The 27,086-nt window shown below is 45.2% G+C and overlaps 1 protein-coding gene across 1 annotated transcript in view; it reads right to left on the bottom strand.

Moving 5' to 3' along the window:
* Positions 1-2,282: 2,282 nt before the first annotated feature.
* OPHN1 (oligophrenin 1) overlaps positions 2,283-27,086 on the bottom strand; it is a 110,193-nt gene continuing 85,389 nt past the window's right edge. The window contains exons 18-24 of the mRNA XM_063313792.1: positions 23,923-24,082; positions 14,630-14,777; positions 12,244-12,558; positions 7,306-7,471; positions 5,570-5,620; positions 4,707-4,759; positions 2,283-4,516 (exon numbers count right to left, since the gene is read on the bottom strand). Of these exons, the coding sequence (XP_063169862.1) occupies positions 4,717-4,759; positions 5,570-5,620; positions 7,306-7,471; positions 12,244-12,558; positions 14,630-14,777; positions 23,923-24,082 (883 nt within the window). The 3' untranslated portion in view covers positions 2,283-4,516; positions 4,707-4,716. The remainder of the gene's footprint in view (positions 4,517-4,706; positions 4,760-5,569; positions 5,621-7,305; positions 7,472-12,243; positions 12,559-14,629; positions 14,778-23,922; positions 24,083-27,086) is intronic.

Raw genomic sequence — 27,086 nt, 5'->3', positions numbered from 1 at the left:
TTAGTTTTGTATTAATAGTATATGGCTCTCGTTTTCTTTTTTTAGTTTTAGTACGTTCTAATTACTATTATGCATTAATTTTTTCTATTCTGTGCCTGTGGTTGTTGTATTTCCCCTTGGTAAAAAAGAAGAGAGGGGAAAGAAGAGCATCAGCCTGGTGGAGAACTGGTGGTGGGGACCTGTTGTTACTGAGCAAAACCGCTTCAAGTATTTATCGATTCATCTCTTTGATTAAACCGGTTTATGTTCCTAATCACAGTAAAAGAGCCAAATAAAACTGTTGTTCAAACATCAGTTGCAACACGGTCAGTCCTGGGAATGAACAAAGATTCGGCCAAGTGCAGTTTTAAAGGCTGCTGGGAGGATGTGAGACCTCAAGCAGCAAGCAAGCCTCTTGGGGCCAGAGCTGAAAGGCCCCGGCCTGCACGTTGCCCGGAAAAGAGGTGCCAACAGGTGCCCACAGCAGAGCCTGTGGAACAGACAGAACCCTATGGGAGCTGTTCAAGATGCATCCTCCCCAAAGCAGCTTGCAGGAGAGGGTTACAGCCATTGATATCAAATCACAGCAAATATTTCATTTGGCCTTTTTAATAAAGGTAACTGGTTGGTGCCCCATCAATCTCATCCTGACAGCAGTGGCACCTACCCCCCAGAAATACCACCCCCTGCCCTTATCAGTGGGCCAACTGTCATTTGCTTCCCGAAGAGGCCAGAGGGACTTTCATTCTTGTCACTTTGGGCCAGGCGATCTCCAAATTCGGATTTAAAAATTCTGAAATTTTATGGCAGAACCACCTACCAGCTGTAGATGTTCAAATGGAGGGAAGCAGCAGGCTTCCAACTCTCTCTGACTCCAGAAACAGGAGTCCCTTTGTGGGTGTCTGCAGAGGGGCAAGTGATGTCATGCACACCATGATGTAATGGCACCAACGCCGTGGATCTGCATCATGATCTACGTGACATGTATGACATGCTGCATTTTTTCTCTTGATATGACTGATCTTAGGTAGTTCCTAAGCCGTTCCATCCAGCTGAGTGAGCTTTGGACAAAGTTGGCACTGGAGTCTGTTGGTGAGAAAAGGAAAGATGATGGAATGTGCCCAGGCATAGGGAGCCATCTGCCTCTGCTAACCAAACTGGGTGGGGGGGAACAGCTTGAAAGCTCCATCTCCCGGTTCATATGTCTAAAGGGTATTAACATATGTACTGTATATATAGCATGTTTTCCCCTAAATGTCATTTTTTTTTGTATATTTGCTTCAAAATTTCCAGAAATTTTCCATCTGTACAAACCCCACAGGGTTTAATCAGAAAACAATTATGTGAGTAAAGGTTGACCTAATCAGACATGGACCAGGGAAATCCCTCCTCAGCCATGGAGTCTCACTGGGTGGCTCTGGGCCAGCCCAGTTTACCTCACATATTGATGACGAGGAAAATACCAGAACAAGTGGGCTAGGTACTTCCTTGAACCCTGGAGAAAAGGCAGAATACAAGTCTAAAAAATGAACTTCTCTTTCAGTACTGGAAACATCCATAGATTTCCTTGTGGTCCTTTGGTCTTGCTGCATCCTCAACCGCAGTTCTACACAAGAAAGTTCCCCTAACTAGAGGAGCACTTTTCCGTCTGGCACTCTAAACTTGTCTCAATGTTTCAGCCATGCCCGTGCAGTTTCCTTGGTTTGCCACTGTCTTCTTCTGGATTTCAGTTCCTTCTCTTAGGAGGGTTGCCCTCCCTCATGCCTTGTCTGCCCTTACCCATTATGGATTTCTCTTTCCTTTCCAACCTAAGGGTGACCCTACCAGCAGCTCATGGTCCCCTGACATTACTCTCTGGGTCAGTGGAGCTAGTGAGTCCCCACCCCACCCCACCCCATCAACTGGCGGTTCCCCCAGAGGACCTGCTCCTATCGTATCTCCCTTTTACTATTTCACGGTGCCATGAACTCCAGCTCTCAGTAGTGGGCTCCATCAGCTTATCCAACACGGCACTCTGCAAATGGGTTGGTTTTTCATCCATCCCAACAAGGGGTGATATCTCTGTATTAATTCCAAACAGCAGAGAAGCACAGGCCAGCTCCTCTAAGAGAACTTCAGAATAAGTGGGACTGCAACCTTTTCTAACTCGTGCTGTGCAACCCTAACCCTGACCCTTGCAATGAGCAAGTGACCTTGCCTTACTGTCTAATGTTGGATGCAATTAGCCATGCTGTATTTTGCAAGCTGACCCTGACCCTGAAAATAAAGTTCATACAAGTTAAAAGGAGTGCAGACAAGGGTAATCAGGTGGATTTTTTAATCCATGGAAACTTTATAAACATTATTACAACTAATCTACTCTTTTACCAGGCAAAAGTACACCGGGTGGAAGTTACTTTAGGTGCCTTTAAATTCGCAAACGGAGAGAATTGAAGTGCTGGGCATCTTTAGCTTATGACACAAGCAGGTTTGAGATGTACCAATTTCACAGGTGTGATCATCACACAGTCATTTGGGAGCAAAGCACCCCACCCTTTGCGCAGAAAGAAATTGCAACAGTTAGCTTTCAAAATCTGCAGTGCAGAACTACCTTGCATGTCTCAGCTTCTACTCTCTGGGATCAATCATTTCCCACAGTAGTAATTAATGGTATCAGCATAATCCATTAATGGATTACTTGGAAATGCAGATCGACCTGTGATGTTAGCCTGATGCTTTGACTTTCTGGAGGTCACTGCAACCTCATGAGCACACACTACTCAAGGAGAAGAGAGCTTTGATCTATGGCTTCTAGGTTGGACTGACAACACCCTGCCAGGGACACGCTGGCTTTCTCGTATCACTAAATCAATCTTCAGATATTCTATCCAACTTATACTGGCTATTAAGAACTCAGACTTCACAAACTGGACAACCTTCTCTATTTGATCAGCAACTTCAGAGAGTTCAAGTAGACATCTGACAGCACACAGGTAACAAAAACATGGGAATGAAGCACATACACACTTCCTTCACCTCTGCAAGGCATGTGTGCATATCAACATAGTATTCCCTGCTGACTTCTGCAGAAATAATTATTTATGTCTGCTAGTATAGTGGGTATGGTACGAATATCAACCTTATAAAACAGAAAGGGCCCCAAATCTGGCAATCCAGGACCACTCCAAAAAGTTCACAACTCTGTTTGTTGTATCTGCAAAGCATGGCTAAAATGTATTAACTAGATGCTTTCTTCCTTGGTCCCCAGAGACACTCTTACAGGGTGAACCCAATCCTCCAATGCCAAAGTATCCAAGTAAGTGCTTTATCCAAGTTCCTAGCAGAGAACCAACTACTGGTCCACGGGATGGGAAATCCTAGAGAGGGTGATGTCCAACGACTATGTGAAGATCCAAACTGGAGCTTGGAGAAAGAGAATCCCAGCTGAGATGCTGAAAGGTCCTATGCCATCTCCCCCAGACATCTGAGGGAGAGAGATGTCACTCCTTGACCTACTGCAGGTGAGCATACAGGTGCAGGCACACACACAATTACAAATCAGTTCTTGACATCCACAGCAGCTCTTTCTTCCTTTGGCTGCTGAATAAAAGCAGATCTGAATGCAGTGTCTCATCTCATTCTGCAGCCAGCTGGAAATGGCCCCTTGGGAAGAAAATGAGGCAAGATGGAGGAGTGGAATGTGGTCTAACAAAAAGCAAAACAATCTGGAATGTCTTGAAGCTGCTTTGGACATTAGGGAAAATACCCTCACAGAGGTGTGCAATTGATTTCTTCAATTTCCAGTGCCATTCTCTTTGGGATGGAGCATCCTGGCTTCAAAAATCTTCATTTGAGACAGGAACCAATGTTCTCCTCCTACCATTCACTCTGGAACATCTGCTGGTTGTGCAAGCACACCCAGTAAGATGTATGGAGGGCTTACAGACTGAGCCATCTCTCCAGTCAGGAATGTTTTCAGTCTTTTATGAGTAACAACCCCACCCCATCCTAACCCTAACCCCACACACATGCACAGACACAATATCTCAGTTCTTGAAAAGAAAACAGAACTTAAGGTGGCACATCTGAAGCCACCCACAGTAAGAAACCTTCTGAGGCAGAGAAGGTACCCACAGCCCAGTTCCCAAGTCCAGATAGCAACTCTTTGCTAAGTTCAGAGGGGCCTTGTAAGAGGCTGGTCGTAGTGGCTCTGCCCCATCTCCAAAACCAATGACGCATCCCTCTTCGGCTGCTCCATGTCAGCTGCCACCAAACACTGAAGGGGAAAGCAGCATGTTCTGGAGACAGGGAGTGGGAGAAGCCTGGAGTGATGGAGAATGAGGAGCAAATGGCCTGACTGCTGCTTCTGCCTTTTTGAGCGCTTAGCAGCAAGGTGGAACTACTGTCCCCCCAAGAATGGGCCTGCTTCTCTTGCAGCAGGGCAAGATGTTCACAATGGTACGCTCAAAGACAGGGCCGGCATACGAGCTGATTTACAGAATGCTTGCCACATGTTACAAATCCATCTGGGGCGATCCAGGGTCAGCCATGCGGAAGTCTGGGAAGAACAAGAAACAGATGCATTAAAGCAAAGTGGCAGATGTCAAAACACAATGCACCAATCAGCTTGCTGGAGCTGCAGCCATCCCATGAAGGGTTTCCTGCCACCTCCCCCCAGAACACCTCCAGCATCCAAGTTCTTAAGAAAGCAAGGCTGCTCATTTCATTCCAATAAATGGCAGGATTACCTGGAGCCCTTCATCCCTCCTCATTTGGGAATCTGCCCTGGGGACAGGAAGAACTGCAACAGAAGTGAAGCAATAAGAAAAACAAATGAGGGAGAAATTGTCCATTATGCTAACTAAAGAAAAGCAGGATTGGATCCCTAGAATTAGCCAGGCTAAACTATAATGGGGTTATGTAGACTGCCAGTGTGGTGTGGTGGCTCTGGTGCTGGTCAAGGAGTGGGGAGACCCAGGTTCTCATCCCCGCTCAGTCATGGACACTCCCTCTCTGTCAGCTCAACCCACTGACAGGGACTGGCAATACAGCACCTTTAGTTCAGTGTCTTTAACACTTCAAACAATTAAGTGGAGTGTCTGAGTTTTCAGGATCTTTGCACAGGCCAGAACACTGAAATGAAAGAGACTGGAAGCTATAAGCGTGCAAGATTCAGCAATCTCATTAGAGCATCAAAAAGAATTATTTTATGGCTCATTATGAAAAGAGTGCTGACCTTGAGCCTGTGATGCCACCTTAACTTGAAATCAGCATAACACTTCAGAAGCCCAAGGATTGGGGAGACATAGAAGGGGGGTTGCAGCCCCTCAACGGGCCAACCAGCAAGTCAAAAACCTTGAGAAGGTCTGCTACTGCTAGTTGAGCAACCCACAAGGCCCTCTGGGGCTGGCGGTACATCTTATGGGGAAGAATTTAGCAGGTCTTTTCAACTGTCAGGCACCTGAAAACCGCCTCTCAATGTAGAAGGAATGTATGTGAAATAAACATCCCAAACTTTCAAGCATATGGGCAAAACCAGAAGGCAGCATGGTTCACAAGCTCTTCAGGATGCCAACCATATGTCTAAAGGCAAATCTCATCCTTCTCTTACCTGCCTCTCCTGAAGGAAGCTGCCTCGAAGAACTTTGCCCTGGAGGCCACTCTGAAAAGCAATCAGCACAAACAGTCTCTTTTGTGTATGACAACACAGCTGTTCAGAGAAAAAGGTTCTGAGATCAAAGAAGCAAATGACTACAGTGCTTTCCACTAACAGTACTGAATCTGAATGGTCCTCTCTCCTGGGTAGGCTAAGAGGCATTAACTGTTTCTTAGTAACCTGAAAACTGGAAAGACACACTTCTGGATTGAGTTTACCCATCATTCCACAGGAGGGTACAACACACGATGTGTAGATCTCATGTTCTGTCTGCATGTATCTGTGTGTGCATGTGTGTGTGTGGAGAGAGAGAGATGAGAGAGCACACATGTGGTGCAGGTTTCTAGTCCTTATGACTGCCATGTTCTGTTCGGAAGGATAGAGGGCAGTGTTTGACAAGTTCTCAGAAACTGTTGTATATACTTAGGGATAAAGATGTACAAAGCTCCTCTAAGTCCTCAGTCTCTGCCACAATAGCAAAACCGTTGCAGTTCAGCTGGCAGGATATGAGGACCGGAGAGAACCAGGTTCAAGTCTATCTTCAGCCATGGAAGCTTCCTGGGTGACCTTGTTTTTGTCAGGATAAAATTAAGGGAGACCCCTGTAAGCACCTTGAGCTCCTGGAGGGAGGGGTGGCACAAGAGGGGAAAAGCTGGCTGGCAGGCAAGGCAGCTCACTGCTGATGAAACTGGTAAAGAATTCTATTTTTCGTGGTACAGAATTTGGACTGCTGCGGTGCGGATTTTGTGTGTGTGTTTATCTGTGTATGCGCACACGTACCTGTCTTGAAAATATCGGTCAGAAGGATGCACCCAGCTCTCCTGAGGCTCCCGCCTGCCTTCAATGGACCATCTGCTAGTTTTTGCATGGAAGACCCCCACAGAGGCCCTACCCCTGCCAGCCACACAGAACATTTCCGCAGAGCTCAGGAGGAAGTTCACGGTTCAGAGACTGAAGGACCAGTGCTCTGCTTCAATGCTGTTTTCTGGATGCAGACAGAGGAACTTGGGGGAGAACAGTGGAAATGTGCAAGACAGGCCGGACCCCCTTGAGGAGGGCTAAGCAGACCTGAGGAGGCCTCTGTGGTGTCCTCTTTGTCAGCAGAGAACCAACACTGTTGGCTTTGGAGTGTGGGAGGCAAACGTTTGCGGGCCTCTCGCAGCCTTTCCTCAAAAGGGCAGGATCCCCACCCCACCCCACCCCACCCCACTAATCCACGTGACGTCGGGGTCAGGGTTCATCCTGCCTCTGCCGCTTGTGCTGAGCGAATCGGGGACAAGGAACCCGTGATGTGCACCTCGGGGGGCGGGTGGGAAACAGGCTGAGACGAAGCAGGCCTCTCTGCACTCCACTTCCTGCCCCACCCAATTCTGCTTCCGTGCCATTGTAGAAACGGTCCCGTGCGTGTCTCAATGTTTTTGAAGTGAATGTTTTTATATGTTTAAAGTGAAAAGTGATACAGGAACCCTGGAAAGAAGTGAGTGTCATAAGCAGCCCGCCCTGTTCACGCAGCTTCTCAGGATCTGTTCTGACCTCTTTATCTGGGGGTCCTCCAGACGGGGAGGGCTGAGGCTCCCAGAATGCCCCAGCCAAAGGACAAATCATGGGGGAATGGGGGGGGATGAGCATTGCAGTCTGACTCAGCTGGAGGGCTGGACCCCCTGCAACCTCTTCTGTTCAGCCATACTCACACTGAGGAGGGGGCGTCTGCTGCTGTCCCCACCACCGGGTCCGCCTTGGGATCTGCCTTCTGTGGCACCAGGGCCTTGCAGGGAGGATCCGGGGGTCGCATTGGAGGACGCGTGATGACCGGTTTCTCCCCAGGCAACCGCACCTTAGTGAAGCTCTCATATTCACCTGAGTTGAAAAAATGCTAACTGAAATGCAGGAGCAGGAGAAACAAGAGCGGAGGGGGCTTGGGGCCACTTTCCATCCCTGCACGTGACCCAAGGCAAAGGGGCGGCCACAGAGAGGCTGGACACAAATCACACAGTTTTGAAAATAACCCCTTCAAATATTATTTGAAATACGCCAACAGACTGAAATGATGTCTCGTTGCAGCGCGTGAATTCTTAGCCATCAGAAACAGAAACAAGCTCTAACAACAATCGTAGAGGGCAGACAAAGGGAAAGGTTGGGGATACTACCAAGGTTGAAATAACTCCTATTGTGCGGTAGAGCTGCAAAAATAGAAAATACAGAAATGTAAACAAACAAAAAAACAAAAGCAATATTGGAGTTAGATTATACTATCGATCCAAATTATAAACACTTTGCAATTCACTAACTATTGAATTAGTCAGCCCCAGGAAGGAGGGAATGCAAACCACTTCTGAAAAACCTTGCCAAGAAAACTGCAGGGACTGGTCCAGGAAGTCTCTGAGAATCAGACACAATTGAATGGATTAAAAAAAACAACAGAAAAACTATTGAAAACAGATTATCTGAAGACTTTTTTTTAGTCTTCAGCATTTCAAGGTAATCCTATCTGAACAATTATACACAGGAAGATTTTTTAACTGTGGTAGAATCATGAAATTCTATTCTAACGAAGTTGAGAGGACCACACATTTGCAAGATGTGCTCTGTATAGCTTTTCTTGACAATTTATCGTATGTTGATGCATGATGACCATGAGGGGGTGAATGGGTGATAGAACATCACTACAAATACTGCAAATTATGCAGTTTACATCATCTGCTCAATATTGCCACAATGTGTGTGACTTCATCATGGCTTGTATCAGATAAGTGATGTACCAGTTTAACCTGGTTCCATCTGTCTTAATGATATCACGCTGAGTTGGATGCTATTTAATAGTTGCTACTTTGTTCTTCTTCAGTGCTCCTGTTTTTATATTTTTACATAATATTTTTTTTACATTTTTGGTGATTTTGTCCTTTTATTTTATAATAATGATTTTGTGTTTGTACAATGGAAATTGTTTTGTTATAGCTTTACCCTACGTAGTAGCTTGCACACAATATTTTAAAGAAATAAATAAAAAAGAGGTGACGCTAAAAAAAAAATCTCCCAGGGAGTGAAAATTGGGATGTAGTTACAGCCTAAGCGTGTAATGTGAGAAACAGTTCCAGTGGAGTTGAGCAAAATGCTGGGCAGGCTCAGCTGACTAGGAGCACATCCCTACAGCACCGACTAGTCATCTTTTCATTATGGGATTTCACATTAGAGCATGAGTACCAGTAACACACAAATACAAACATGACCAAACTCATGTGGGATTCACCAAACTTGTGAAATTTCTGCCATCTTAAATATTTTATTTTTATTCATTATTCAAATTTAGCCACCACCCATCTCCCCCAAAAGAGACACAATAAAATCAGGCTCCAAATATAAACATTAAAATCTCATAAAAACAATTATTATAAAATACCGTAAATAAATATAGAATCCAAGAAAGATATAAAATCCAGGCTGGTGGGAGGGACTCTAGGGTGCGAGCCACCCCCAGGAATGGGTATTGACTTTCCCGCCCCAGGCGAGACGGCAGAACCAGGTCTTCAGGGCCTTCTGGAAGGTCAGGAGTGAAGGGGCCTGCCTCACCTCCGGGGGCAAGATGTTCCAGAGGGCGAGGGCCACTACAGAGAAGGCCCGTTTCCTGGACCCCGCCAGATGAAATTGTCTTATGGACGGGGTCCGCAACATGCCCTCTCTGGATGATCGGGTGGGGCGGGCCAATTTGGGGGTTCCAGGGATAGTGTCTGGTACTGTTGCTGATGTAGAGAGTAAGGAAGATGACCTTGACAGAGATAGGCCAGATTCATTATCAAAGCAATAAGGAGAAAAACATGGCTTAAGTCCACAACATAGCGGTAGCGTTCAGAAGTGGTTCAGGCAGACACCTTCCTAACTCACATGGGTATAAGGAGGAGGAGGAGCACAGCACAATCAGACCTGCAAGATTCTGTTATTTGAGCCACTCTCATTAAAAATAGTTTTAATGTGAAGTTGATTTCATGGTCTGGTCTACCTAGTGGGGCTGGTGGCTGCCAAGCCAATTACAGCATTTGTGATGTTGAGCTTGGAATGAAGGTAAGAAAGAGAAGGTGTGATGGAGTCATATCAACCATACCATGACAGGGAACTTTATAGCTCTCAGTGTGTTTTCCATGCACATTGTGATGCTCAACCTGTGGGCAGGTTGGCCAGAAAACTACGTTGGACACTTGGAGTATATACATTTGAAGGAATGAAAAGCAAGTGTTAAACAATTAGGAAAGGACAAAGGTTTGACACCATTGGAAGCATAGTTTGCAAGTTCAAAGTTACAGGAACAGTGGTTACACTACCTGGACGGGGCAGAAAAAGGAAGCTGCCAATGGCTGCAACCAGATTTCTGAGAAGGCAGGTGGAGAGAAACCCTCGAGTGACTGCAGAAGACCTGCAGCAAGACTTGGTGGCAACAGGCACTGAGGTTTCAGTGAGAACAGTAAGGCACGTATTAAACACACATCAGAATTACCCTTCTCAGCAACCTGTGCAATTTGGGTTGTCTGAAGAGCCTTCTTCTGTGTTGTCCTTGTGTTCTTCTTCTCTGTCTTTCTACTCTTGGATCTCAAGTCACAGTCTTTCTGCAAATGTCCAGCTGAACCACAAGTGAAGCATCGCTGGCTGGCTAGCGCTGTGGCCTCAGCTTCCTTTCCCTTCTTTTCCCTTGTTTTCTGGTACTGCAGCTTTCCAGAAGAGATGGGGGGGGATCTTTCCTCTCTCTTCTCCCATTCAGCGAGTAAGCGCTGTGTAACATACGATGGGGTGAGGTCTGCTTCAGGCATAGCCTCCAGGGTACAAATCAGCATGTCCCACGTTTCATTCAGTGAGGACAGGAAGATATAGGATTTTGTGAGAGGTGTACATTCCATTCCTCTCTCCTGCAACTCAACAAACAGCTGCTGAATATGATGCAGGTGCTCAGGAAGGCTATCTCCTTCTGCAAGGTAGGCTTTGTACAGCTTTTTCGTCAGGGTAACTGTACTCCCTGATGTTGCCTTTACATATAAGTCTCTCAAAGCATCCCAAAGTTGCTTTGCAGACTGCATACCTCGCACCTGGACTAGCTGATTGTCCTCAACTCCCAGGATAATGGTGGCTCTAGCCCGCTCATCCTGTCTCAGCCATTCAGCACTGGGATTTTGGGGGGTTTGCTCACCAACTGGCAGCCAAAGATTCTCTCTGCGAAGATACATCTCCATCTTCAGGGCCCAATTCAAATAATTGGTCTCTGATAGGCGCTCCAGAGGCATCGCTGAGGGCTGGGAGGTAGCCATGGCTTCTTCCTTCTTTTGCAAATCACCTCAGCTGGCTTCTTTGTCCTGTAGACCGGCAGTTGCTGGAAAATCTCCAGGTGGCTCCAAAGAAAATCTTCACAGGTCTTTGCTACCTGCCTTTAAATTGTGCATGAGGTGTGGAGCTGATCTCTCTATTCTCTCTGGGGTTTTACTGGGCTTCTTACTGGGTTTACTGGGTTGCTTACTGGGCCTATAACCTGTTGGCAGAGTGCTAGAAAACATTTGGCCCAGGAGAGATCAGAAAAGTCACACACCAGGCATTTCTATAAAAATAATTTTATTTACAGAAAACAAACATATTTAAAGGCTGTTTGCTGAGAGGAGAGATTTCTCTCGGTTGCATATTCTCTGCAAGCCTACACAGAAGGGAAACTGAAACTAAAACAAGTTCAGGCAAGTTCCTCCCCTAGGCAATGCAACCATTAACACGTGAAAAGGGGACAATTAAATTCAACCTCTTCAGCCGCCAAAATGATTAGTTACCATAGCAACCTTAATCTGTAGTAGAAAACAATATATTAACATAATCCACATCTTGTCTTGATTATTGGAATGGGATCTACAAAGGGATACCCCTGAAAAGTATCCAGAAATTACAACTCATACAAAATGCAGTAGCTAAATTACTAACCAGTACAAAATACGGAGATTATATGAAGCCTGTTCTGAAACATCAATGCTCATTACCAAATGCTTACTAAGCACAATTTTATGTCTTTATTTCTCTTCAGAGCCCTAAATGCTTAGAGCCTGACTAACGGACTGCTTCTCCCAAAAGGAACCTGTCCAGCTGTTAACATCTGCAGAAAAAGCTCTCTTGAAAATGTCCTCACTGTCCTTCTGGCATTCAGAAACAGACCTTCTCCCACATTGCTCCAAGGATACAGACCACATGCCCTTGAGAACAGCAACTGGCCCCCATTCCCTCAGCATTTAGGAAACCTGTAAACACATTTCTTTCACCAGATGTTTAATTAAGATGATTCAGAACTTATCTTGCTAATTTTGATATGTGGTTTTAATGTTTTATATTGTTTTTGTTTTAAATTTTATTAGTTTCCTTGAGTGCTCACCAATGTAGAAAGGTGTGTTACAAATTAAATAAAATGGATGAATGACTGAGTGAATGAATAAATATTTAATTAACCTCCCAGCTGTGATTTTGATTCTGAAGATTTTCATCTTCCACTGAGCACATGGTTCATCCCAAATTTGGTCTGAACTATATTGCAGAACAAAGAGCAGTGGGATCTTCTAAGGACAAGACACCAGGATGCAACATATTTTGCAAAAGGAAAAAAAAAAACCCAGTAGACTCACCTTCTTTGCAGCCTACCCCAGGTCTTAAAGCAGGCCTCTTGATGTGTAGGCTAGAAGCCTTCAGAGAATTTGGAGTTGGCATGACACTGTTTGTGGATTTACTGGAAAGTTTTGCTCCTCCCTCCTGGAGCCTGGACACCAGCTTCCCAACATCCACCTCTGCACATGGTTCCACAGTTCCATGGTTTTCTGAGCTGGGCCTTCCTGGCTCAAGTTCTCCCGGCCTCTGCAGTTTGCTACGCTGGAGTGGCTTAGGAGCATCAGGGCCAGTGGCAACAATTACACCATTAGGAGTCAGGCCGCAGCTGTCCTCTTCTAAAGGAAAGCCAAAAATAATAGGCAGCCGGTTCTTAGAGGCACCTGGGCAAGTCACAAACAGGGAAGTCTCTACAAAGACAACAAAGGGAGCTACTTGTTCCCCACTGACATCATAAAATCAAGCTGATAACAAGTTTCATGATTTTTCATTGGACATCTTTGCAACCATATCTTATTAATCTGTCCATTAAAAAAAACCCACCTGATTGCATCTGATATTCTCTAGTTAACCTGGACAGGGACTCAGCTACTCAGCTGGCAATCTTGGTTATTTCAGGAAGGGGAAATCTAACTCAGAGAATTCTGGTCATCAGGAACCTTTTCTGAGCCTACCCACTGTGCATGAACGTTCCACTTCCAGAAGGAGATTGACAAGTTAGCGAGGGCAATGAATATGATGCTGGGACGTGAGGACATGCCCTGTGGGGGCAGGCTGAAGGAACGTTCGGCCTTTCAATCCCCCAAAATAAATCCACCTAAAACCTCTATGTAAAGATTGCGATACAAATGGATTTCCCTATTATAGTGTTAAAAAGTTCTCCTTAAATATTTTATCCAAATGTTTAAGTCTCAAAATTAGTATATAACAAGGAGCAGCAAGAATGACTACAATAAATAGAAAACGCGTTTGTGGGTTTTGAGGGCTTCAGGACCTTGACTGTGCTTTCCTTTAGCTCTTCGGTGATGCCATACAGTCTTTGCATCATTAATGAGATTTGGGGGGCACTCTTTTCAGAAGCTGCTGGCAGGGGAAGAACATATTATCAAGTTCAAATTCATTCTTGCCCCATCCAGCAGGCTGCAGAGAGACCCATCATGGGTCAGAAAGGCTGCACTACATCGACCCTGGGTTCGCTGGCACGTCCTACAAGACAGCTGGGGAAAGAACGGTCAGTCACCACAGACCAGCAGGGTCAGGAAAGAGCGTTAATGTCAGCTGCTCTCAGAGCCCCTCCCATAGGGCAGGTATTACAGTGCCCAACTGTTGCACACATGATGCTTAAGTTGCTTGCATGTTCTGGCACACTTCCCCCTTTCCTCCTCTTTTAGCAAAGCTGCAGCATAAACCCCAGTGCTGGCTGTAGGCATGATTATTCCAAAAACCTCCCCAATCACCCCCACAAAAGATTCTATTTGCAAGTCAGGTGGAGCTGCAAAACATGTTCTCGTACAATTTCAAACTTCTTATGGAACAAATGGGCCCTTGAAATATTTGAGGGTTGAAGAACAGAGGGTACGGGTTTGGTCAGGAAAAGAAGCTCAGATTGGAAATCTCTGGTTCCTTTTACAAAGTGACAATTCAAGAGGTAACTGGCTGCTGCTGTACCTCAGTGCTAGAGAATCCCAGAACAACAGAACAATGCTCACATTGAGTGCTAGAAATTAATGCATTGAATCTTGGTACCCAGACTTCAGAATCTCTTTACTCCAGGTGCAAACAAAAACAAAACAAAACAAGAGTCCAATTTGGATGTTTGAATAGCAACATTCAATCTCCTGTCGCACTTGTTGCCACACACCCAAAGTCTAGATAAGCCAACAGGATCAATGCCCTTTGGCCTTATGGTTGTTTTTTTTAATCGTATGGCACAGCAGTTCAGGGTTCATGCTGCTTTTTCTTGCTGGGAAATCCTTGTGAGGTCCAGCAGCCAGATGTGTAGACTATTTAGCTGTGACAAGTCACATTGCCCGGGGTGCACCATGAGGAGGCTAGTGTAGGCCTTATGGTGAAATTATGGCAACAGCATTATGGATCTGTTGCATGACAAACCCAGAGCTCATCACTGCTTTCAAAGTTTCAAAAGCTTTTTGTCAAGGTGCTGTGGAGTGACAACTTCCCTTTCAAACACTTTTGCAAGTAAAAAGACAATCTTCCAGGTTCCATTGACTTTTTCTTCAATTTCTCTAAAAATGCATACCTCATCTGGCATACCAGCACATCTACTGACACTCACCCCTTCACCCAACACCATTAGAACTTGATCCTAATAAAGACCCAACATCTGCTGATGAAAGGATCTGTGGCATCCAATATGAAAACACTGGGAACAGCTCTACAAAAACCAACCTTCACTTTCTTGCACAGAACCTCCAAAGAAGATGGGTCTCTCTCTCAGAGGACGTTTGGAAATGGTGATGGGCTTATGTCTTCGAGTGGCCACCCGTGGAGGTGGTACAGGAGGTGCAGCATTGTCTTCAGGAGGCCCAGAATAGATCTAATAGGGAAAAATTATTAAGAAGCAGGTAACTTTACTTAACCGTTTTTTCTGTTCTCCTGTGCAGTAGAGGGAGATAAGCTACTGCATATACAGTACGTGTGTGTGCGTGTGTGTGTGTGTGTGTGTGACAAGCTATATCCAGTGAAGTGGTAGCTTCTGGATTTTTCTATGTTTCACTAATTGAACAGGATGTTCTTGAAGGGAGAATATGTTTAGAGGCAATACGAAGTTCTGAAAGTGCCTGACGGATCAGAATGAAGGTTCATTCAGCCCAGGTTCCTGCAGGGTTAACCCCCAAGGTCATTAACAAGGAAGCAGAGCTACTGCCCATTGTTGATCCCAGCAACTAGCCTCACAAATTGCCTTAATCCCCCTTTAAAGCCATCTTAACCAGCAGCACTTCTTGCAGTTAGAATTCTATAGTTTCGGTGTTGTAGGAAGAAATACTAAGGACACCAAGTCCTAATATCATGAGAAGGCATGAAACTTCTCTATCTGCTTTCCCCACAATGAGGCTTGATCTCATAAATATCCACAGTGACTCCAGAATCACTGCCCAACTTATAGTTGCATACTCCACCACATTTCAACAATCTTCACCACACCTTCCAATTAGAAACCACAGATTCAAACTACACTAGTTAATGTTGGGCAACTGACTTTCCACAGAAATTCTCTCTTGATTCTTGGGATGAGTTCCATGACCCACTATGATTTTGAGAATTAAGAGCATATATAAAATACATTACAACTCCAGCTGGAAAAGAATTGGATCTGGAACTGAGACCATTGTTACACTTAGCAACCTGGAAAGCTGCCTCAAAGCTTCTAGACTGCCTCTTCTGATGGAACACGACGGAGAAAAGTGTCTTCCCCATCAACTGCTGATCCATCTACCTGAAGCTCTATTTGGAGCCTTCCAAACAGGAAGGCAAATGTTCTTTTGTCTCTGAGTTATGGACTGCCCACCAACTTGCTAAACCAAGCTATCAATGATTTAGAACACCCTTCATCAACCTGGTGCTATCAGATACGTTGATCTCCAACTCCTGTAATCTCCACTCATCATAATTAACAAACTAGTTGAGGATTATGGAATTTGAGATCCAACACATTTTGAAGGCACAGGTTTGGAGAAGGTGGCAACATCATTCTGACTCGGGGCCTTTAAGTACCACCCAAATTTGGGAATAAAATATTGGTAATCTCCTCTACCGCACCCCCAGCAAAGCTGTCCCTTATTTGGTTTTCCTGCACACTGCAGAAGGTTGGACTAGATGATCCTTGCAGTCTCTTCCAACTCTATGACTCTAAGATACAACTCTGTGATTGCAGGAAAAAAAAGGCAGGGATCATGTTGCAATTAGGCATGCACAAAAGTGCGCATAAGAACTCCTTGCCTATCTATGTCCCCCAGCAGCCAGGAGGAAGAGGCAAACTGCTGCCTGCACTACTTCACCTGCTGGACGTCTGCCACATCGCACGGCTGTTAACGACACTGTAGCCCAGTCAGGAAAAAGGGATGCCAACAGTCACCCAAGACAGAGCCAGCAAAGGCCAAGCTCTTCAGAACTCAGCCACATAAACCAAACTTCGTTTTATTCCCCTTTTTATGAAAGCTGTTTGAATCTTTGTCAGTTGGCCTCTCTCACACATCTCCTTGAAAACACACGCTTTATAGTAACAAAGAAGACTACAAATCATCAGAATGAGTTATCCATGCAGTTGATACCGAGAAACATAATTTTTTTAAAGTACACAAATAAGTACACTTGTTATTTCTGAAGTGACATCCAAGTCTATCCAAGCTAAAATGGCTGTCACAAATCTTTTAATCATACGTTACTAGCACTCTGCAGATCTATCAAGTCTGATGAAGTTGCAATGAACATTTAAAAAACTCTCAGCTCGCTTGAGACAAGTCCATGCAATCTCCTTGCAATGTTTTTGGGAGAGGCCTCCCTCCTCCTAGGGCTGAGGGACTGGCCCGAAGTCACCCACTAGGCTTTGTGCCTAAACAGGACTAGAATACATGGTCTCCCGGTTTCTAGTCTTTAACCACAGCGTCTTTTAACAACAGTGCCAAAATGGTTCTCTCATTTGGTTGTGTGTGTGTGTGTACCTTCCAGTCAGCGTTGACTCCTGATGACTGCCTGGACAAGTCCCTGCTGTTTTCTTGGCAAGGTTTTCAGAAGGGGTTTGCCATTGCCTCCTTCCCAGAGCTGAGAGAGAGTGACTGGCCCAAGGTCAGCCAGCTGGCTTTGTGCCCAAGGCGGGACTAGAACTCACGGCCTCCCGGTTTCTAGCCTGATGCCTTGACCTCTCCACCAAACTGGCTCTCCTAGTTTGGCATTACAAGCATTAAAGGTTTTGGTTGATCTCCATCCTTTCCTTTGGCTCTGCAGAAGAGGAAATTTCTAGGATGTGGAAAGCCATGATTTGCCATTTCCCTCAAAATATGACTTGCACAATTTAGGATAGAAGCTATCCTAAAGCTATTGTTGGATGTTGGTTTGCCAACATATTTAAATATAGCCACAGTCCGGAAAATGCATTAGAATGTTTCAGATTAGCAAGAAAGACTTTTTGCAATACCAGATTGCCTAGTTTTGTCCACCAACTTTCAATTTGTCCTAAAACTAATAAAATGGTAACCAGGAACTTTTTTTTTCCAATCTGGGGGTCTGACCTTTCAGTAAAAGGAAGAGACAAAACTCCTACCACATTCTGCTGTAATATAAACTGCAGAAGTGCAAAATATATTGTATAAATGTGATGTGATGATTTTTTAAAATCCTCCCTCACAGTAAGAAATGTGGCATCATCTGCCTTAATTTCTCTAAACTAAGATTTTTCCAAAACAGTTTGCAAGAGTTTGTGGTTCAGCCACATTAATTAAATACATTTGTTTGTGACTTTCAGTAGATTTCTTCCTGATTGGTACAGAATATCCGAGTCTTATTCTATTACTTGTGTATCACAAAAGAAAGCGATAATCCCAGATGCCCTTTCATCTGAATGAGTGAGTGCGTGAGTGAGTCTTCTACATGTTTAAGAGACGTAACGGATGTGGAGCTCTGCAGAGGACTTCCTGTGTCTCTCGTACCTTCTCTCCCACACACGTGAAGATGCCCTTGGCTGTCCACATGGCTCGCTGGGAAGCTGTAATTGGGTACAGAGAAGAACGGGCTCCGGTAACAGAAAAATGCGTGTGCAGGTTACTTCTGGACAGTTGCTGCATTCAGCAGTGGCAGCATGTTGACGGACAGCCTTTCTGCAATGGTCTGACTGGGCGGGGAGAGGGCTCTTCCTCAAACTTTTACAACCAGGCTGTCCCTGTCAAGGAGGAGGAGAGAGACCCGGGGAGGCAGCTGACAGGGACGTTTCTTTGGGTGGCAAGAATGGCCACCTGCAGCTCTACGGAGATACTTTAGGCATATCAGATCAGGCAACTTCTAATAGAGAAACAATTAGTTCACCCCACATTTTTTAAAAAAGAGATCACTGAGTGACTCGTCCATGGAACTGGACCAGACCACACTAATGCCATCCATTTTTTCCATGGATCATGATGGCCTGCCAGGATATCCAGAAGTGATGACAGATGGCAAATATGTTCTCACTTTTGAGGGTCATTTTAAGGATGAGGCATCTGGATCGTAGAGACATGGGGGCCCTCATTCCACCGATTAAGTGACTGCTCACTGTGTCCACCCTGCCCCCGTTTTTACTGCCACTTCTGCGTCCAAGACTGCAATGGATACGTACAAGCTGTCAACACAGATCCTCGGGGTCGGCTGTTCCACCCATTTCTCTAGCCAAAATAAAATACCTTCCGTGTCTGGCAACGACACTAAGTTTGCTTTCAGAATTACTGGGCAGCGAGAGCATTTTAATAATACTGCCTAAATTTCATTTGCTTAGAATTTCAACCCACAAAACCCAAATATAATAAAGCAGTTGCTAAATCTCTAACAGGCCTTGACACCAGTGGTGCTGTATTTAGGACAAATATGCAATATGGTTTTCCAAGGCTGGGACACCAAACAAGCTAAGTGCCTTCCCTGCCCAGAAGTCAAAAAATTTTGACTTGCAGAAACATTAAAAAAAAAATCTACAAAGCCATTGCAATTGAAAGATTTAGGTGGCTGAACAAAGTCCCTCCTTCACTTTATACACTTCCTCTGGTCTGTACCTCCTGCCTCTTTATATAGGGAACTGCAACTTATTTATCCTATCCTATCCTATCCTATCCTATCCTATCCTATCCTATCCTATCCTATCCTATCCTATCCTATCCTTCCCTATCCCTATCCCTATCCCTATCCCTATCCCTATCCCTATCCCTATCCCTATCCCTATCCCTATTCTATTCTATTTGATGCCACCTGATTCCAAACAACTCGGAGGACCTCTCAGTACACCAGACTATATAAACACAATACAAGAAGAAACAACAACCAACAGAACCAAACTAGAACAGAAGAAAAAGAAGAAACAACAAGACTGAGAACCCATTAGATACCCCAAAACATCCCACCAAGATCTATCATTCAGTGGAGAGGGCCCCATCCAGCCTAGCCCAAGGCCTGGGAGAACAGCCAGGTCTTTACGGCCCTCTGGATGCCGTCAGGGTGGGAACTGGGGAGGCCTCATTCCAGAGGACAGGCACTGCAAGAGAAGGCAACCTTCAGCCTCAGCTGGTCCAGAATGTGGCTGCGTGGGCAATTCTTGGTGCCCCAAGATTGGCACACGTGACACCATTGCTATGAGAGCTGCACTGGGTGCCACTTTGCTTCTGGGTCCAATTCAAGGTGTTGGTAATCACCTTTAAAGCCCTACGTGGCCTGGGGCCAGGTTACCTGAGGGACTGCCTCATCCCCATGACATTGACCCATCCCACCTGGTTGTGCAGGGAGGGCATGTTGCGGACCTCGGTAAGAGAATTCCGTCTGGTGGGGTCCAGGAGGCGGGCCTTCTCTGCAGCGGCCCCCACCCTCTGACACATGCTGCCCCCGGAGGCGAGGCAGGCCCCCTTGCTCCTGGCCTTCTGGACGAGTCTGAAGACCTGGCTCTGCTGCCTCGCTTGGCGTGGACCAGGGGGTAGTTATTCCTGAGGGTGGCTGGTACCTTAGAGCTCTCCTCACTGAATAAATCTCCTATGGCCACTTGGATTTTATATTTATATTTACTTTTATATTTATATCTGGTAATTGTATTTATATTTTAGATGTTATTTATGGTTATGGTCTTAATGTGCTAGTTTTATTGTAAACCACCCAGGGTCCCTCTCTTCAGGGGAGATGGGTGGTAGCAAAATTTGAAAAACAAACAAACAAACCCTTCCTGGGTCCAGATAGATGACATTGCTTAATGGAAGGGAGCCAAAGCATGCCAGCTATAGCAGCAAGTGCCAGCTGCTCGGACACCATGCAGGGTAACTAGCACCTTGAAACACACCAGGAAGCAAACCGGCAACCAGTGCAGCTTGCAAAGCAGAGGTGTCATATGGACAATGTGGAGCTGTTAACCATTCCAGTTTAGTAAACCAACAATATTATATCACAGTTATCTGATTCAAACATAATAGGGAGCTGTGGTTTAAGTGACTGAAGCCTAGCACATGTTGGGAAGAAGAAAATACAGAGCTTCCTCCCATTAATTTCTTAAAGGATGAGGTGGTAATGTATGTTGAGATGGAATTGCACTGACCAGTTTGGATTTCAGTGCCACCAGCATCTGAAACATTCCCACCCAAATCTTAAAATAATACAATACTTATAATAAATTTAAATGTGGTGGATTTCAGCGGTGCCACTGGTTCTCAGGAAGGAGGAAGCACACTCCAAGGAGGTGGAGGAGGTAAGAGGAGGCACAGTCCGGGAGGCAATGGTGGGAGAACGAAGAGGCTCAGGATAGCCCCGTCCTAGAGCCTTCCCAGGTTATTTCCCTTTAGGTTGGGTAGAGTAGCTTTGGTCTGGCAAGATTCTGTCTATACGGTGTGAGCAAATGAAGAACTGGAGTTTGAATGGACTGACTCTTTGTTGCTCTTGGGCTGGGCCTGACACTAAATGTGTGTGTGTGGGTAGATTTTACATTAACTGGGCCCCAAAAGTATAGTAAAGGTAAAGGTTTCCCTTGACGTAAAGTCCAGTCGAATCCGACTCTAGGGGGCGGTGCTCATCTCCGTTTCTAAGCCTTGGAGCCGGCGTTGTCATAGACACTTCCGGGTCATGTGGCCAGCATGACGACTCGGAACGCCGTTACCTTCCCGCCGAAGTGGTACCTATTGATCTACTCACATTTGCATGTTTTCGAACTGCTAGGTGAGCAGGAGCTGGGATTAACAACGGGAGCTCACCCCGCCGCGCGGTTTCGAACCGCCGACCTTCCGATCGACAGCTCAGCGGTTTAACCCGCAGCGCCACCGCGTCCCTAAAAGTATAGTATTATGTAGAAAAATGGAGATCAGCCAGGAAGGTCAGGATGCAAGAAACAATGCCATTTATCAAACCAGAAAATTCCATATTTCTTGGAGCAGAATTCAAACAGTCCATAGCCAGAATTCTGATGTATTTATTACATAGAATATGCCATCCTGGATACCAATGAGAATCAAAATCGACCAAGATCACGAATTCAAATAGCTGCCACCATTCAAGTCTTCCCCCACCCCCTTTGAATTGGCTCCACAAAGTCACATTTATATTAGAAGTCATATTTATATGATTCATAAGAGAGGCAATATTGATCTAATCTCCACTTTCCAGGGCAAGTTTGTGTAACACCACATGCTGTTTCCAGTGGGATTAGCTTTCTAGATTTAATTTTAGCGGACATGTTTCAAGCTGCCAGAGCAATAATTATCCATCCCAGTGAACATTTTCCCCTGTCCTTTGAGTCCTCATAATTCACATACAAATTATATGTCATCCCTGCTTAAAATTTCATTTGGCGTGTTTGCTTATGTGCAAACTGAAACATCATCAACTTCAGGACTACATTTAACAATCACCAAGCCTCATAAAATGTTACTAGCTTAACCTTATCATAGTAGAAATTAAAGGCCAGAAGACATAGCCTTACTTTTAATTAAAAGACCTCACTCTGGAGATCAGAGAGAACAGCAGAAGCCTGGTTTTCTTCTCCCTCTGCTGGCTGAATCTCCTGTGTGAAGCTATCGACTTAGAGAAAGCATGGAAAACCTCTCTGAAGCCAAAGCCTGGGCCTCTTGGTGCAATGTAAAACACTCTGCTATTATTGCTGTTTTGGAGCTATTTTAATTCAGTGGAAAACTGTGTCACCCCTACTTAATTCAAAGGGAGCTTGGTCTGAAACAACATTTATGGTCCTTGCGTCCCATCCACCCCTTCCAGTTGCAGCTTAACTTCAGCCTCCCTCTTTAAAACCAGGATTGCAACTGACCATCTTAGCAGACCAGCTGTTGATCTCCTGGCTTGTTCCATATTTCCAGAGGTCCAAAAATCTGAAATCAATGTCTACTTTTGAACTAGGAATAACCCAGATCAACTTTCCTGTTCCTGATAGCAACAGATGTTTTTAAATGAAGAACCAGAAATGAAACAAGGCAGCTGTGCTAGTCTGTAGGAAAATATCCATATGCTTGGGAAGGTCCTTTGTTAGAGCCAACCAAATGAGAACAAAAGAATGGATGAGTTTCCTAAATCTCTGGAGATATTGTCCAAAGTACCCAAGAGGAAGGGGGAAGAAAGAGGTTGCTTTGAAGCTGAAATCTTGGAAGCAAATAGCTAAACTCAGGCTCATTAAGATAATATTAAAGCAACTGTACCCTAAACCCCTACATTATGTTGGCCTATTGTCATGGCACTGAGATTTAGGGTGTAGTAAGCCACCCATCTTCAAGAAACGCTAACCCAAAGTAACTCACAAGATCAACCTGTATGTCCATCTGGGTGAACTTGTATTTTTGCTTTCATATTAATTCAACCAGTGAATCTCTGCAAATCTCATATTATGAGTCAAATCAGAAAACTTCTTCATCTGAAAAAAAATTGGTATTTTATACCATAACTGCCAGCCCTCACTTCTGTCCTTTTCTATGATTAGAGACAACTAAAATATAATGCAAATATTATGTACATAATAGCCATAATTTTCTACTAAAACGAACAGTCTTAACATGTGCTGTCATCAATTGTAAGTCAACCTGGTTCTGGAACGGAGAGTATCATTCCATGGTCTTAATTTAAAAAACTCCGTCCCTCGTGAAACGCTGTGCCGGAGGCCTTGCAAGGAAACACTAAGGGTCCACACCTAAGGCCTCTGAACAGGATGGATGATCCCGGGTAGCAGTGGCTGCTCAGCCTCTGAAGGTGTCCTGAAAGCACCCTGTTGAGATGCTAAAAAAATCTCTGTATTCTGGTAGTTTTCAGCAGGAAATTAATTAAAATGTGTTAGTTTAAAAGGGGGGATTGGTGGGCTGAAAACTTGCACATTGCAAGCACGTATATGGTCACCTTTGAATGACATTCTGAAAATCCCCCCTCCCCCCATAATCACTGCTTACAGAGTTGCTACCAACTGGATCAGATACTGCTGGTTCAGACAGACCAATGGCCTGACTCAGTGGGTGGATTCCCAGTAAACTCGGCAGCTGCATTCACACAATATGCAAAGTTCAAATGGAGAAGCCCAGGAGACACTGGAAACATTTGCAGGGTGAGATGCAATTACTGCCCCAACTGGTGCATAAAATAGAAACATAAGAAAGACCAAAGTCTCCCAGGCCTTTCCTTTTGGGGAAAAAAAACACTGGGGGAGGGTTTCTTTAGACAGCATTTGGATGCATCATGGAGGTGTTCTGGCAAGGCTGACACTGCTTGCAAAACAGGAATGACCCAGTTTCCACACCGACCACGGCCTGCTGCCAACTGTACACCCAGTTTCCTTGTCTTGAGCCGATGGCTTCACCCAAGTTCCTTTCCAGCTGGGTCTGCTGGCCACCTCTCCCTTCCCCAAATGCAGCCTGCTCCCCTCTGGCTCCAGAACCATTTCACATTTCCCAGGCTTTGTCTTCTCCTAATCCTGTTTATGTTCTGCATAGGCCTTGCAAGTATCACTGAGAAGTATTCTGGAAAAAGCCAGCCAGGAGCTGCTGTACCTTGTTAAAGTGCTCAATGAGAATCTCCACCACAATGTTCTGGAACTTAATATTCATCATCGCTGCCACCGTGTCCTCTTGTGCACGCATGAGGGTGGGGCCAAAGATCACCCCCATGTTGGATGGGGACATGAGATTCTCCTTGCTGTGTTCACACACACTGTCAGGAAGAGGAGAAAAAAAACAGATTCAGCAAAGCACGTGAGACAGAAAGCAGGCATTTTGGGAACTTGAGCCTTGAAATAGGACCTGGCAGTTTCTTTGAACAGAGCTATGTTTTGTTATACTGTCTATAAAATTAGGCAGACTTTGATTGCCCACTGATGATCCCACCATTAATATTACCATGTTTTGTTTTATTTCATTTTAATGCATTTGTATTTGTATTTGTACAAATTTGTATTTGTAATTCTGGTCTGTGATCATAACAAAATATTGGTTGGTTGGTTGGTTGGTTGGTTGGTTGGTTGGTTGGTTGGTTGGTTGGTTGGTTGATTGATTGACTGACCTGGCACGTCCCCTTCAAATTGAAGAGGATGCAAAGTCAGGGCCATGGAAATGCCAGGCGCTTGGTCTCTCGGCTGCCTGGCCAGCTGACGGAGGACAAAACAAAAGCTTCTTCTCCAGAGCAGCTGACTTGGAGGGCCCCAGGAGAAAGCAAACACCCGCTGAGCCAGCAGGGCCTGGCTGGATCTTAGATGACCACTCAACATCGTCCGGAGGAAATGAATCCAGCTATTTTTATGTTTTCCATACAAGTGTACACAAACATATTTTTTCCACTGTGGCTGAAGCTAACTGTAAGTGGCTCTTCTGAAGCACAAACATGCACTCAGAGCAGAGGTGCTCCTTGCCATGTCTGGAAAGGTGATCCGGGATGCAGAATCACAGCAGTCTTGATATCTGACCACTGAGGGCTCCAGCCAACTCTTTCAGCAGAGTCATGATCAACCCATATGCAAACCCACAAATATTTTGAAGTGATCTATGTCATTAAGGCCCTGGTTATCTGGGACACTAAACATTCTCTCTTATTTGAGAAAGGTAGCAGTTGCAAGCAGCCACATCTGCCAGGGTGTGCGTGTAGATGTGTGCGTGTGTGCACAAAAGGATGAAGCAAGATGGCAGTTGTGAGCACCATTTTCCTTTTTTCCTTCCCCTCCCCCCCAGATGTGCAAGAATGGCAAGAAGATAGAGAAAGGGGGCACAATCATCTTCCCTACTGTGGCCTTTCATTTCCCTCTAAATTCAAAACATTACCTCTTTCTGAAACAAGAGCCAGTTACAAAATTCTTTGCACGTAAAGCCAGGAGGGAGGATCAGGGCATATTTTAACAATGTTTGCTATCCCACTTGCAGAAGATCAGGGCTGGCTGAGACCTCCTTGAAAAGGATCTGCCATCAGCTTCCTCCTCCCAAGAAGGGAAGGTCAGAGTAAACAGCATTTCGTTAGGGCCTTTGATTATGGTAAGGGAAGAGTATCACCCTTGACCCAGAAAATAAAAAAAGAGTTTAGAATATAAGAGCAATATATGCAAAGAGAGATTTCAAAGAACCTATTTAAAATAAAATGTTTAGGATTATGAGTGCCAACTAGAAATAGGACAAAGCTGGTAAAGGTAAAATCTCCCTTGAGTCAGGCTGTTTCTGGGGACTACAAAGACACGTCTGGGCCATTTCGGTAGCAGGAATAAGGAAGTGGTCTGCCACTGCCTCTCCTGGGACGTTTCTGCCAATTTCCCATCCAACCTACAGATGTGAGGTTTCCTGGTGGTCTCCCATCCAAGTGTTAGCCTGTTCTATTCCTGCTAAGCTATTTAGCTGGATCCAATGGGGAAAGAAAGATCTTGGTCGTGTTGCTGGAAGCAGCAAAGATCTGGAGAATCAGCAGGAGGAGGCTGAAGAGGCTCATTTTCTATGTGCATGACATTTGGGGCTCGTGAAGCTTCACAGGTGGTTTTTGTGGTAGGTGACATGGCACTATACGGCATCTTCTTGGGTCTGAATGACATGTCCCAAACATCATCACTCCTGCCAGGCATCCTGGAACATCATTAGAGGAGGGGAGAAGTGGCCCCCCTGCCAGTTCAGAGCCCTTGAAGAAAGCTGACAATGCATTTGCATCTGTGGTAAATGTCCTTCTCTTTCTACATTTGGCTTCAGCTGTTCAGTAACACTTTTTATGGGCTTTTTAAGTATGGATTATTTTGTCTGGGATTAGGCAGATAACAGTAGAGAGAGGGAAAAAGGAGACATCCCAGAACAGAGGGACCAACTGATTTGAGTTCACCAGGGGGAGCAAAGGAGAGCTGGGGCTGAGCTGTCCCCTCCCCAGTATCCACCAGCCTGGCCTTCTCAATGGACCCAGGGGGGCCCAGTGATCCAGGTGGCCCAATTGCCAGGACAGGCTCTGGGCCCGACATCTCAGAGCGCCGCTCCTGGCCAGACAGTTCTGGAGGGTCCATCCAAAGACGTGATGGAGCTGGAAAGCATCATCCAAGCTTCCAAGACAAAAGCCCAACCAGTCAAAAGCAAACACATTTTGTCTGGCAAGCAGTCAGCCTAAGACTTCACTTGAATAGAAAACGTTTTTCTAAAACTAACTTTTCTGCAAAGGGGCTCCCACGCCTTCTCCGGACCTTGCTAGAATTTCGACACCCTCATCTGCTGCAAATGTTTATCACACGTAGCCTGGAATCAGGCGCTGTGTTAAGTCATGGCTTCTGAATACTTCCTTTGGCCATGTGAGCCTTCCATCTCACACCTACACCCCACCTTGATGAAAGCAAGAAGGGCACATGATGCAAAACACAAGGCCACAAGCGAAGCACAATTGAAAACTAGCATCGCTTGCCAGGAGAGGAGCAACACGAGGCATTTTGAAGGGACGCCAGAAGCAAATTCTGCACAGGCTCCGATACTAGTTTGTGCCAAAGAAATCAGAGCCACTAATTGCTGAGCAATCATGGAACCCCTGAGGGTTAAGCCATGGAACTGTTCAGAGATGAGGGCTGAACCTCCCTTCCATTCCCAAATCCAACAGAAGGGATGCTTACAGGGAGAGCCAAAAGAAACTAGGTCAGAAAAGAAACCCCTCAAAGAAATCTTGGCTAAACAGATGAGCAAACTGATTGTCCAGAAAATGTATTGTAAAGCTGTGCTGT

This window comes from Candoia aspera, chromosome 12 (assembly GCF_035149785.1).
Source record: "Candoia aspera isolate rCanAsp1 chromosome 12, rCanAsp1.hap2, whole genome shotgun sequence".
Taxonomy (NCBI): Eukaryota; Metazoa; Chordata; class Lepidosauria; order Squamata; family Boidae; genus Candoia; species Candoia aspera.
The sequence above is the reverse complement of the archived record's forward strand: the minus strand, read 5'-3'. Positions and strand labels throughout refer to the sequence as shown.